At 43.6% G+C, this 14,132-nt stretch overlaps 1 protein-coding gene across 7 annotated transcripts in view; it reads left to right on the top strand.

Moving 5' to 3' along the window:
• LOC111874180 overlaps positions 1 to 14,132 on the top strand; it is an 801,454-nt gene that overhangs the window by 604,800 nt on the left and 182,522 nt on the right. For all 7 annotated transcript variants that reach the window (XM_033755358.1, XM_033755360.1, XM_023869458.2 and 4 more), the window contains one exon: positions 12,223 to 12,712. In XM_033755358.1, the coding sequence (XP_033611249.1) occupies positions 12,223 to 12,712 (490 nt within the window). The remainder of the gene's footprint in view (positions 1 to 12,222; positions 12,713 to 14,132) is intronic.

Raw genomic sequence — 14,132 nt, 5'->3', positions numbered from 1 at the left:
ATTCTGTATTGACTGTACATATATATGCATTGAATCGTCAGCCCATTCAGCGCCTATTGATTGATGACAGTTCAGAGAATTGCCTCCGGAGCAGGATCAGTGGATATCAGAACCAGATACCCAGGCTGCCTCACCTCCGGCGTCTGTGCGCCGACGACGGTAGTCAGGTGTATCTCCCACGATGGGTTCCCGGAAGCGGCTGTGACCTATTTGAAAACTGGCTAATTCATGACCCAGTTATTGAAGCTGTGTCACGCACACAGCTACACACTTGGGTTAGTATACGACGCTATCAGTGTCTGGTCTGTTAGTAGCGTGACGAATATGACCATTGCTAGGCAACGGGTCGGTAAGTACGTTACCGCGGCAACGAATAGACGCGGAATAGTCCATTGCCGAGTGACGGTTCGGTGAGCATATTCTCGCGGCAACGAATAGACCCAGTAACAGACGAAGTGTTGGAGGTAGTTATCTCTCTCCGGTTCGCCCCAACTTGTAAAAGAGAGCTCTTCCTTGAATTCGGTGATAGTCCCGTGTTGAGGCGGGGTAGAATGCCTCTGCCGTAACCCTGCGAGTCGTAGGAGGCGACGAAAAGGGAATTATCGAATCTGAGACAGTAAAATATGGTCGCTAGTTCCTAAGGACTGGGACCCAAGAATGACTGCGCTGGCAAGGACCAGCAGCAATTATAAACGACAGACCCGTCCTCTTGTCAGAGAGAGCGCCCAAAATCAACAAACCCGCAACTGTCTGGCAGTAATAAAGCCCCAGATGGGCGCTTTATTCCAAGACTGACTGGTCGACTGACCGTCGTTAGTAACATAAGACTCAGACTCAATTCATTGATTGATTCGTAATGGTGTTCAGTGACTTCATTCGTAAGAGGGTTGAGTGTCCAGCTGTGGATTGCTAACCAGCGGACACCGGAAGCTGAAGAAGTGACCGACTCGTAAATCAGAACCAAGTCATAGTCCAGTAAGGAATGGAGGGAGCCTTAGATAGTCATTGATTGTGAGCTGTTTTAATTCGTTGTAATTGTAAAGAAGTGTCAATAAATCCAATCCTCCAATACAGAACCCATTATTATTAGTCACGGAACCTCGGACACTGACAGTAGAATTAATTGAAATGATAAATTGAAAAGAATTTGCCTAGCCGAGGTATTCTCCTGGAATTTCCTGGAGGGACTGAAGAAAACAACGAACATCAGTTAGTATAGAAGGTGTCCCAACTGGGATTCGAGCCGAGAACATTCCAAATAGAATTCTAAACCGTTACAGCTACTGTGACCTGATAATTTTGATTAAATAACATCACGTGAATTGAGAATGGATACTTGGCTTCTTACAAAATGAATAATATCGCTGGAGGATATTTGAGAACAGGGTGCTGAAGGCGATGTTGGACCTAGGATGATAGTCTGTTATTTGATGGGTGTAAAACTGTTATCGTAAGGCCGAAGTATAGTACTCTTAACTGTTGTAGGGGTTTATGTATGGGAAGACAGGAAAATCCCCTAACCGACTCGCCGGCCCGCCTTACCGTCAGCACAGTACCAGAGTATCCGATGATATCCTATAATGTTGAACACACATGTTCAGGACCTGTCAGAATGAAGATGAAATCTGAGACAGGCGCTTTGGTATGCATTAGAGCGAGTTTCACAGTGGGGACACCAAGTGTAACAGCACCTGCCAGGAACTCAGGCTACCCACTTCCATTTCACCTCTTTCCAAACTCGCGAATCTTTGAGACGCCATGGCTTCACATCCCGGAAGATGGTGCTATTCGTACGTATCGGTATGAGAACCGTCAATCCAAATTATCTTATGTTCTGTCTGAAACATCTCTGAGGTTACGTCATGACTTGAGTAGCCAACCTTACGGGACAGAATTCTCGTGTGTTCAGCAGGATCTCCTGTAATACCATTTTGAGACTAAAATTAATAACTTTATGACAGTGACGTAACGATGTTTGTCATTATATATTGATGACGCAACATCAGAGATTCTTTAGACACAATATATCATGGTGATATTTCATCCACGTTACCTGTGCCCCATATATATAAACTGTGAGGGATGTGAAGCTCTTACGGCTGTGTTTACGGAGACTACTATCTTAAGGTTTGTGACACTCTGTATCATGGTAGATGTGTACCAGAATTCCGGCGGAACCAATTACCTCATTCTTCAGGGTTGAACAGTAAGTTATTCAAGCGATAAACTAATATAAAACCCGCTGAAATTTTAACTGGAAATTGTAAATAAATCACTTCAACAAAACAACCACACCCCAGGCAGTAAGCGGCCTCTTATTATTATTATTATTATTATTAGTAGTAGTAGTAGTAGTAGTAGTAGTAGTAGTAGTATTGTTGTTATATTTAATACAACGCTTTAAATGTGAAATATTAATGCAAGAATTTTATTAGGTTTTGGGAATTTGCGGCTGCGAAAACTATGATTATGGTCTTTTGGGTTATAATACATTTTGGTTTCGGATGGACCTTATGTTTCCACCTTACAGAACTCCTATCCTGAATAAGTAGTTCCGTTTCCGTATTGAGGGGGTGGTTTCCCCATGCACTTAGACCGGTTACTGGTCCATTGTGCATCCCCCTTTAATTTCTACTGTCTCCATACCCTACCGGTACTGGTGCTTACTATCAGCCCCTTTCTGTCAGCGAGGTCGTCCCTCCTCTGGCAGGGGTTCCTAGTCCCTTTCTGCCAGCAAGGTTTCTACCCTCTACTTGGCAGTGGTATCTAATACTTTAGTCCCTTTCTGTCAGAGAGGTCCCCCCTCCTCTGGCAGTGGTACCTGATACTTCCCCCATCTACCGGAGGAATTGGAAACTAGCTGGGCGGGAAACTTGGCCTAATTTTGCTCAGAGGTGTCCTAGAGACATAGGTTCTTTTACGTGCCGTAAATCTACGACACGGGACCCGCTGCTTAAAGTCCCTCCCGGAGGACTTGTTCCCTGAATTTTTCTGCCCTTAAAAATTCCACGACCTCCGCCGGGTTTTTGAACCCGCGTACCTTGAGTCATGAGGTGGGAACGTTACCCCTAGACTACGGAGGCCGCCGAATAAGTAGTTAATATTCTATTTAGAAAAAATTAGCCCCATTTACTAAACTGAAGAACGTATAGCCCAAAGGACTAAACTATGCAAGTAACACATTGTTTTTAAATTGTTCCGTTTGTAATAACTTAGCTTTTTTGGGGGATTAATTTCAATAAATTCCCTATAAATTTGAATCACAGAAACGAGCAACAAGATCAGTTATTTTAAACTCTCAGAATTAGAGCAAAAGTGTTTTCATATATGGGGTGATTCAGAGAACTAGAACACTCTGTATATTTTGAAGATTTGGATGGTTGCCGATAGGTGACAGCACCGTACTCCAGACAACGATGAAGATGTGTGAAGATTTCCTCTGGGGTCCGTCCACTCTAAGCTCGAACACCAAGCCTGGAGCCTCAACCGTTTGGTGTTCTACCTTACAGTGAGCGGACTCCAGTAGCTCGCAACGCGTCCAAGAGGAGCGCCCCTACGAGAGATGCCGTACTCCTGCCTTCTGATACCCCATGACTCTACAGTGCTCCTTGCAATATTGGACTCCCTGACGACATATGTCCATAAAGGTAACTCTGTCATGTGTGTACTTAAGTACCACGCCATGAAGATGTATGCGAGAATGGAGGTATAGCTCCACGCATTCATGAACTCGGTATTAGATGGAGGTGAGTCTCGCTACGCGTACATAAGGCCAAAATGAGGACAGAGTTGTCCGTACACGTGATGAAGCATCGCTCCAAGAAGGGTAGGTGCAGCTCTCAGCACACTTTAATCCTTAACATAGAAACGACGGATGGATGGATGGGTGGTTTGGGTGGGTAGGTAGGTAGGTAGGTAGGTAGGTAGGTAGGTAGGTAGGTAGGTAGACAGACAGGCAGGTAGATATTGGCTGACTGACTGATTGACCTGACCGACTGCCCGACTGACGGATAATGTATGGCTGGACGGTGAGACCGACGTATATTTGTTGTGTTTATTGTGGCTGCTACAGAACTTCTGCAGCTGAAACTGTGTGCCCGACGTTTACGTCCCCAGACATGTGCCGTCGTGGAGACTGATACGAAAGTTAATATAGCAGAATTACGCGAATAATACAATTTTCAGAGGAAAAGTGAGTGTCTCATCAATTGAAGTAAATCAGTTCCTAAACCAAAGAAGGCAGGAATGTAGTACGTAGCTGTAATGAGCACTCGTCTCCCGAGATCAACCCCTCCCCCTCCCACAGGCATTACGTAATCCCCCCCCCCGCTCCTGCATTAGGCTGCAAGTATCGGGGTTATAACATCCAATGTCAAGACACAGCCAGCCAGCTCCATGGAAACCTTTTATTGTACCATTTGATGCTACACGAAGGGAATACTGAAAGAAGAAAGGCGCGCGAATAGCTGTGTATTAGCAGACAACTGGCGAAATCGTGCAATCTGGATACCCTATTAGCGTCTTCCAACTAATGAGACACATTTCAGAGACTTAACTTTAATGATGGACCGTGTTGCTTCCATCTACATGGAATTCACTTGTATAAGTACTTAACCATTTTAACTGAGGTCTGCTGGTTGATGATAAAGTGTAATTTTGAGGGCGGTTACTAGCATTTCAGAGAAATATTTTGCGTCCATCTTCAGGATAGAATCTTCTATCCTGAAGACCGTGGTAGCAGGTTCTTCCTGAACTATACCCTGAAGATGGATCCATTGTATTCCTCGAAAACATTGGTAACCTCCAGACTACAATGTGACATAACGCAGAATACCACAATCTAAAATTTCATCTCCAAAGAAACATCAAATCAGAAATATGGGATCCCCCTTATATATAAGCGTATGTATATACATAAAAAATTCTGGGCGTTAGCGTGGTCAGTGCGTAACTTCCGATTATCATAGCAACGAATTGTCACTCTTTAACATTTTGCAAGAACTTGAGTTGAGTACCTTCACAGCATGTACTCTTCTCAAATACAGGGTGATTCATATAGAACCGGCCCGTCGAAATGAGGTGTAATATAAAATATACCATACAGATATTAAAGTAATTTACACATATCTTATCTTGGATTGTGTGCCGTGATCAGAGCAGGTGTTGAAAGTGTCCGCCGTTTTCAAGTAGGCATTAGAAACACTCGCTGTTCAACAGTGTACCCCATGACTGTCGCCTGCCCACTGCAGACACGTTTCGGCCTTGTCCTTGACCTTGCAGCATAAGGGCTGCAACTTGCCGGATCATGCGCACACCATTCGACTCAGCACGGCCCACAGATTATTATGTCGTAATTGTGAGCGGTTATATGCATCACCTGCGGAATTATTAACAGATTCATCGGGCCGGTTCTATACGATTCGCTCTGCATAACTAGAACGATCAAGTAGAGGAGGAAGAGATGGGTGGGGCATGCAGCACGAATGGGGATAAGGAGGAATGCATATAAAATATTGGTGGTAAAGCCGGAAGGAGGGAAACCACCGGGAAGACCAAGGCTTAGGTGGGTTGACAATATTAAAATGGATCTTGGAGAGATAGAATGGGATGAGATGTATTGATTGATCTGGCTCAGGATAGGGGCCAGTGGAGGGCTCTTGTGAACACAGTAATGAACCCTCGTGTTCCATAAAATACTGAGAAGTTCTTGAGTATCTGCACAATTGGCGGCTTCTCAAGAAAGGCTCGACTCCATGAGTGAGTGAGTTAGGTACTTGGACATAAACGAGCGAGCGGTCTTCTGTATCAGTATCGTAGTTATGGTGTTTTGATATGGATATACGGAGTATAGTTTATTAAAAAAGAGACGGTTTACAGTTAATTACTTCAGCTTGTTTTATTCATGGGAGATGACATTAAACATCTGCATCGACGCTTTGTTCGGTAACATGCAGGACTGGAGAAACAGGGCAAGTTGATAGCACGAAAACTTTCGTACACCCAATGATGTGCATTCCCGCAGAATTTTCAACGAGGGTTTTACTCGTTTACTTACAAATTGAGCCGGCTCTCCTTATACTTAATGGTTTTCCTCAGTCCGGTTATTGCTGTGGTATTACCCTGAAATAATCTGTTGTAACTTTCCTCAGCCATACACATATAATCTTAAGACTTAAGTTATCTTTTTCTATTTTTTCGTTCTCTCGTATGGATAAGTCATTGCTACAAAAAAAGGTAACGCTATCCCTGTAACAGGCCGCGGAAGCCCATAGCGTTGTGAGACGTCGAGGCTCTCAACGTTCTCTCTAGACAGTCGGCTCACAGATGGCGGTGAGGTTGTTAGCCTTACGCGCCTCCTGCCGTTTACCCTCAGGAAAATTCCTGTTACCCATTTCTGCTAGAGGCTGAGTCCACCCCAGGGCCATAGTGCGACTGGAAGGATTGGGTCAATTGAAAAATCCAGTAACCTCGTCGGGAATAGAACCCACGACTTTCCGACTTGTAAAAGATATTGCTAGTAATATCAATGCCGAGCCATATTTTCGAATGGCAGACAGAGAGTCAAAGAAGATGGTGTATACATTTTTGGGGGCCACCCTGTATATACTTCGCGTTTGAGTTAGTTTCAGTGTCACTGCTGTGATAAGTACCAACTTTTTTTACACGTTATATTTGGGTGTCTCCTTCTGCAGCGATATTTCTTTAATGACTGGATAATATAATTACTGTTAGGCCGTAACTGTAATGGGATCATGACTTCAGCTTTAATGTCAGGAAATTGATTATAACGACCATAAATGTCGTAATGCTCGTATTAACGAGTATCTTGGAGAATGTTGTACGGATGTTGAGCTTTGAATCTGAGGTTAAATTGCTCTTTCGTACGAGCATATCTCAGTTTCATTGTTGTGCGAAAATGACGTCACCTTTATCACTGTATTTATGGCATGTAGTCCTACATAATGGATTACTTGACGTAAGGCTCGTAAGGATTACACGAGTTTAAAGTTAGTTTAGGTTTGGATTGCATTTTGCAGAATACCATCCTCCCTTACGAACTTCTGAGTTATATTATTCTGTGCTTGTGTATACGCGTCTGTCCTCATTTATACCTTTGAAACAATTCAAAGATTTTGTCGTTTTATGATATTGAGCCCCACCCAGATGTAATTTATAACTCCCTAAACGAGTAAAAAGATGGCGGATGCACAGGCGTATGAGAAAGAATCGATACTAGCGCCACAAAATTTAAATTCCTGGAATAGCACATGGTAAAAATTTGGGGAAAATATGCAGATTTTGTTTCACTTTTCTTCGTAGAATGTACAACTACGTTTTGGTAGCTGCTCAATGATTTTTTTTGTCGTCCATTTCTTGTCGATACTTAATGAAATGTTGGGGGAATACACGTCGAAATCTTAGAGTATCGTCTTAGTTCTTAATAAGCGTCCTCCGTAGTCTAGGGGTAACGTTCCCACCTCGTGACTCAAGGTACGCGGGTTCAAACCCGGCGGAGGTCGTGGAATTTTTAAGGACGGAAAAATTCAGGGAACAAGTTCTCCGGGAGGGACTTTAAGCCGTGGGTCCCGTGTCGTAGCTTTACGGCACATAAAAGAACCTCATGTCCCAAGGGGACCACTGATCCAAATTCAGGACATTAACCGCCCAACAGTAGTCTCTAACGCCTCTGGTAGATGGGGGGAAGCATCGAGATACCGCTGAGCCATTAGAGGCCGAACTCGCTGGCTGAGTCGGGACTAATGGCACGCACCAGTACCGGTAGGGAATAGATACTGGTAGAATATCATAGGTGGATGCACAATGGACCAACAGATGGTCTAAATGCATGGGGAAACCCACCCTCTCCAATGCAATACAATAGTTCTTAATAATTCTCTCACGGATTCTCGTTATGTTTTCGGTTATCAATACATTTAGTGGGAGCCTGGATAGCTCAGTCGGTATAGTGACTGACTACGGGCTGAACGACTGAGTGGTCGGAGTTCGAATTCCGGTAGGGTCAAGAATTTTCTCTCTCCAAATCGTCTAGACTGGCTCTACTATCCAATGGGTACTGGGGGCAGTTTCCCCGGGAATAAAGCGGGCGGAGCGTGAAGCTGACCACTCACCTCAAGCTAATGCCGAGGTCAAGAATATGTGGATTTATACATTCACTCCTCCATACGCCTTCATGGCGTTGAGCTTAATTCGTTAAGCAGAGGGACAACTTTATCTTTACCTTTTACCTTACCTATCAGTATATTTACATTTTAAGGGTTGCATATCTGTGATTAACCCGAGCGAAATTACAGTAGAAATTATAAGAAAAAATGTTCCTCTTTTAGCCTGCTTCCTTTGTTTTGAAGAAATAAAAGGAGGCTTATGTGATAACCTTGCTGTCTCTCTGTGTATGCGTCTGTGCCTGTCCATCTGTGTGTGTATCCGTCGTAACTTTTGACGTTAAGAGGTTTATGACATCATGTTACTGTGTTCCCGTTATCGTTGCTTGGAAACGGGAGGTCTTTATGTCTGTGCCTATGTAACCTCCATTTTTTTTTTCATTTTCTATGTGGTCCGTGTCGGATCAAAGGAAAGTAGCCGATTAATTCTTCCCGGAATTTGTATGTGTATATCATCAGAGACCGCCTCTGTGGTCTAGCGGCCAGAGTTTCTGACTACAGATGCAGAGATCCCGGGTTCGATTCCCGGCCCTACCAGATTTTCTCAGAAGTAATTGGTCTGGATCGGGATCCACTCAACCTCGAGATGATAATTGAGGAGCCATTTCAAGGAAATAACGGCTCCGGTCTAGAAAACCGAGATTAACGACCTTGGAAATCCGTTGCGTTGACCACGTGACACCCTCTATCCGCAAAGGTTGGCACCAACTTCGCCGACAAGCAGCGGTCGCTCGGTCGGTATAGTTCGTTTGCGGACTAGAGGTCACGGAGTTTGTTTTTGTTTTGTATATCATCAGAAGCAAAACAAATCGTTGTATATACGTATATATACTTGTATATTTCAACCTGATGATAATCGGCTAATGACCGACGAGAAACAAGTTGCAGCCGACTTGTCTGATGGAATAAAGCTTGCTTTGGCGATCGATTCCGGTCATTTATAGGCTTCACAGAGAAGGTTCAACCTTAAGAAATACGAAATACTACTCTTAAAAAATTTTTATATTATATTTCATATTACAAGCTTGTATTACAAAGAGACATGTGTATGATCTCAGTTATTTAAGTATGGAGAGTATTTTTATTCTCAAAGGAAAGGCACCATTTGAATTCCACATCCAAGAAATAAGGGCACTGCTGGATGGCCTGGCAGCTGGACTTTCAGTTCGATTCATGCACACAAAGAAAACAGTGAAATGGCATGTTTACCAAACTGTTGATGTTTTCTGTTTTCCTCGTGTAGTTATGACACAGCTTTGTGTCACATCAGACATTCATACTAGTTTAATGCCTTGTCACTACATCCGCATTAATTCGACTGGTTTATCTCTTTTTGCATAAGTTCTTTGTGTTACACCATGATACGAGAGAGAAGTTTTTAGATGCTATGGTCGTACTGTGACATCTTGTTTGTTTCGACTCTGTTTTGTTTCAAATAATTCCGCTTGTGATTGTTTCTTGTTGCTCCAAACAACATCGCGTCATTCAGTAATCGGTTTAGGGTGAAGAGAAGGGAAGGGTAGGTTAATTATATGTAAACAATGATAATCATGTTGCTTTGAATGGAACAGAACTGCATAAAACTGGAATTCTGGGTAAGAAATTATGGTTCATAAAGAATTGTATTTGTAATTTCTATTGTGAATTTGCTGAGGACGAATTTAAAGTAGAGTAGGGGATAAATCGATGTTATCCAGGTAATACATTCTTGTTGCTAATTTATATTGTCATGATATAGGTGTATGACTATAGATGGGGTATGGGTTGGAAATTTGATTTATTGACACTACTCGAAACTACACATAATTAGAGCGCTGTTGCTAATCTCTATTCTTTACAAATCACCACAGCACCCGTTAATCCTACTCCAGCCCTCAGTGTCAACAGCCGTTTCCCGGTAATGGGTGTTAACAGTGGAGATTCTTCAGCATCCAGCGTTCCGATCCTCTTGTCACAGCCGCCCGTGAAAAATTCTTGTCAATTCTCGCAATCCCAACTGCCAGCAATCAACTATATCGTTACAATCTCTTATCAGTTTCCTCAACTGACAACTCCACTTAGCCTCCCTTGCCGAGCTCAACTGCACTGCCAACCGTCACCTCTCTCATTCATCTCTACATTATGAACTCAGCTGACCTTGGGGCCTCGTTATATAGACTCGGGGAGAACCCAACAGAAAACACCGCTTCCAACAATTCCTCTCTTTTTGTACTCGTGTTTATAGATCCGTTGTCAAGCAACGACTACTGTTTACAGAGTCAGCGCTCAGCAAAGGGTCTATACTGTTGTGCCCTAGGTTATTAATAGATCTATTTTGTGTGTAACTTATTAGAAAATAATTACAAATTTTATAAATTGAAATACGACGGGTGAATAACATGTTGAAAACCCGCCGGAAGTTGAGACGCCGTACATTCTGTAGTCATCCGGTGTCAATTGTACAGTCTATAGAAATTGCTGACAAATTAAGTGACGACACGAGGCAAGTCTCGATGTTGAATTTTAAGGGGCTCGGACGGGAGGATCCGCGAACATTCTGATTTTAGTAGTCGCTCAGAACAGTCGCGTGGCAGGAAGGAGACGCGATGGAGTCAGATGCCTTCCTCTTTCGTAAGCATGAGTACTTGCCTGTGTTCGGATCACTGATGGTCGTCAATATATAATTCTGGTTCAATGATTGTTTTGAGAAAGAAATACAGAGTGTTGGTTTGTGCCATTGAGGGGAGAGTGGCGGGGTGATGACTCGCCTATTACGCGAGCGCTACGTTACCGCCACGTGCCGCTGGGGAGGTAGGGGTCCTTCGTTGCGCAACATGTCACACTGCTCCCTCCTTAAGGCTGTTCGTCCCGAATAGCCTAACGGTGCATCCCCGTTCCTTTGCTTTGGAGGCTGTTCTTCCAGCATCTATTCTCCGGCCGTTACAACCAGTGTAACATGTTGCGTTACTGAAGGCGCCGTTTGGATTGTTAATTGGTTTATTCACCAACCTACAAGTAACGGCTAGTGGGTAGTTAAATTGTAGGAAGTGTAAAACAGGGCTGTAGTCGAAGGTTGTGTATGAGTTGATAGGTTGTTTGATGCAATAGTGATTTGTTAATTATATGTTGCTTTTTGTTGTGTTAAGTACTCGAGTTTTTGTGGGTCCCCTAGTGCAAGCGTGTTTTCCGCCGCACAGGTTAAAAGATATCCACGGACGTCCGATAGTGGGTGAATACAGTCACTGTCCCCTATCAGGGCACAGAAATCCGCCACAATATCTTCCTCAAATTTATTTCTATTTTACTAAGTAATAGAAATAGACCTATTGATGAATTTTAGGATCACATAGAGCTGATTCTGAGAACTATCTCCTAGTCCGTGACGTCGATTAGTGTGGTAGAAGTTAATTGATGTTTCGGAGGAACATACTGTCTCCATATTCAAGGTTGAAGATATGGTAAGCAAGTAAAGAGAATGAAGCAAAGAGGAAACCGAAGATGAAGGCATGGCGTTGCTCAGAAATGTCAATGAATTTGTACCAGACTTCAAGGCATAACATTCAAGATGATAATAATATTTAAAATACAGAAGCGTTCATGTAGCTTCAGCAAATATTATTTTACTACCGGAAGTCAGTGAAACATGAAATATTATTTTCAGTGACCATGTTTCAGACTCGTATATTGAAGTCGGACTAGCCACCCCCGTATAAAACTTCAGGTCTCTCTTCGTTCTTACCACCCTTAATATAGTTTCATTGTTCCTAACAGTTGTGGAAATTTGGAACGAAACGGTTCAGCATAACTGTTATTATGAGTTGATTATCTCTGTTATTTAATTATTTGTTGAAATCTTTGCCATTAGGTGTCCATTTCCTTTAAAACAAAACACTTTGTGAAAAATTATCCTATTAAACAAATGTATTCCAAGTAATCGTAATCTATTATTTTTCTGCAGAATATCAACGCAATGTTATATTTGAAGTTATTTCAATGTACAATTGCACTTGTAGACAAGTACCTCATGACAGAATTCTGTTTACACTGTTGAGTTCTGTTGCAGACGAGTTCTGTGAGGAGTTCCCGCACAATCTGATCCCTACCCCGGGCTACTGGATCGAGTGCTCGCGCCAAAAGATCGCGTCCGACACGATCTGGGACGAATCCGAATCCGAGCACGAGATACACGAAGAAGAAGAAGAGGAGGAGGAAGAGGAAGTTGGAGGCGGGACTCGAAACCGGGAACGCGAGGATGATGGTGGTGTTGGAGGAGTGGAAGAGGGGGCGGGAGAGGGACCATCAGGCATTGTGCGCGGAGACGAGTGCCTCCTGGAGGACGATGAAGACGACGATGAACTGCCGAAGAAGAAGACGGCCATCGAGGAGCAGTGGGAGAAGAATCAGGGCTTCGAACTCACGTCCGTGGAGCAAGAAACATACGAGAAGTACTTCTACGGTACAGAGCACTGGAATTACTTCACCAATGACGAGGACCTCGGCCCGGTAATACTGAGCATCAAACAGGAAACGCTGAATGGAAGGGACCAGTTCCGGTGAGTGAAGGCTTCCTTTGTTCTGAACTGTTGGTCATTTTCTGCCGTTCAGTTGATTACAGCAATCCATTTCTTTGTCACGGTAGGAGTGTGCCACTCTCCAGTCGTATTCACGCCAATAATTTGCGTTCTGTTGTTCGTGAGAACTACTGTTGCTGCTGCTGCTACTACTGCTACTACTACTACTACTACCGCCATTATTATTTCTGCTATTACCATTATGCTGCTGCTAATACTACTGTTGTGGCACGCGGTAGCGTAGTTGGTTGAGGCACTATGCTACAAACCGAAATATCGCGGGTTCGAGTCCCGATGAGGTGGATTTTTACAGTTGACCTACTCCTTCCAGCTGCATTATGACTCTGGGGTCGACTCAGCCTCTAACAGAAATGAGTACCAGGAATCTTCCTGGAGGTAAAGGGCGGCCGGCGCGTAAGGCTGACAACCTTGCCACCATCTGTGAGCCGATTGTATAGATAATATGGGACCGTCAACATCTCACAACCCTATGGGCCTCCATGGCCTGTTACAGGGATAGCTTTTGCTGCTGCTGCTACTACTACTACTACTACTACTACTACTACGAATAATGATGATATTATTATTATTTAGGTCTTCGTTGTACCTGGTAACCATATAGCTGCAGGAGCCAATACATCTAGAATGTTTGTAACAGAAACTAATACATTTCTCGGGCCGCACCATAGCTCAAGCGGTTAGTCGCTGGCTTCCCACCGTGGAGACCCGGGTTCGATTCCGGGTCTGGTCAGTGGGATTTGTGGTGGACAAAGTGGCACTGGGGGGTTTTCTCCGAGTACTTCGGTTTCCCTTGCCAATCTTCATTCCGCCAAACTCTGCATTATCATAATCACCCGGGGCAGGCTACAATAGGCCAATCAGTGGCTGCCGTGCCGAGTTGACCCAGTTAGACTCCACCCCTCACTAGTAGTAGTGATTCCGCTGGGAAGACAAAGGCGTAGGTGGGTGACCAATATTAAAATGGATCTTAGAGAGGTAGGGTGCGAGGTGTAAATTGGATTGATCTGGCTCAGGATAAGGACGAGTGGAGGGCTCTTGTGAACACAGTAATGAACCTTCGGGTTCCATCAAATTCTGGGAAATTCTTGAGTAGTTGAAGAATTGGCGGCTCCTCAAGAAGGGTTCAGCTGATTGCTGTGCTAAGCGTGCAGAATATTCAAGTCCTCATTGGAGTTGAGAATGAATAATGAAAATGAGGACATGCAGTGTAACAAATTGCGATAACTATTTATTAGCTAAATTGACCAGAAGATTGCTCTTAAAGAGTAGTAGTAGTAATAATAATAATAATAATAATAATAATAATAATTCTTTAATTCTTTATTATATACGTGCCGAGTCAACAGCCCCAAGGCCACTTACAGACAGAGCACAGTGTAGA

Source organism: Cryptotermes secundus, unplaced genomic scaffold (assembly GCF_002891405.2).
Source record: "Cryptotermes secundus unplaced genomic scaffold, Csec_1.0 scaffold26, whole genome shotgun sequence".
Lineage (NCBI taxonomy): Eukaryota > Metazoa > Arthropoda > Insecta > Blattodea > Kalotermitidae > Cryptotermes > Cryptotermes secundus.
The sequence above is the reverse complement of the archived record's forward strand: the minus strand, read 5'-3'. Positions and strand labels throughout refer to the sequence as shown.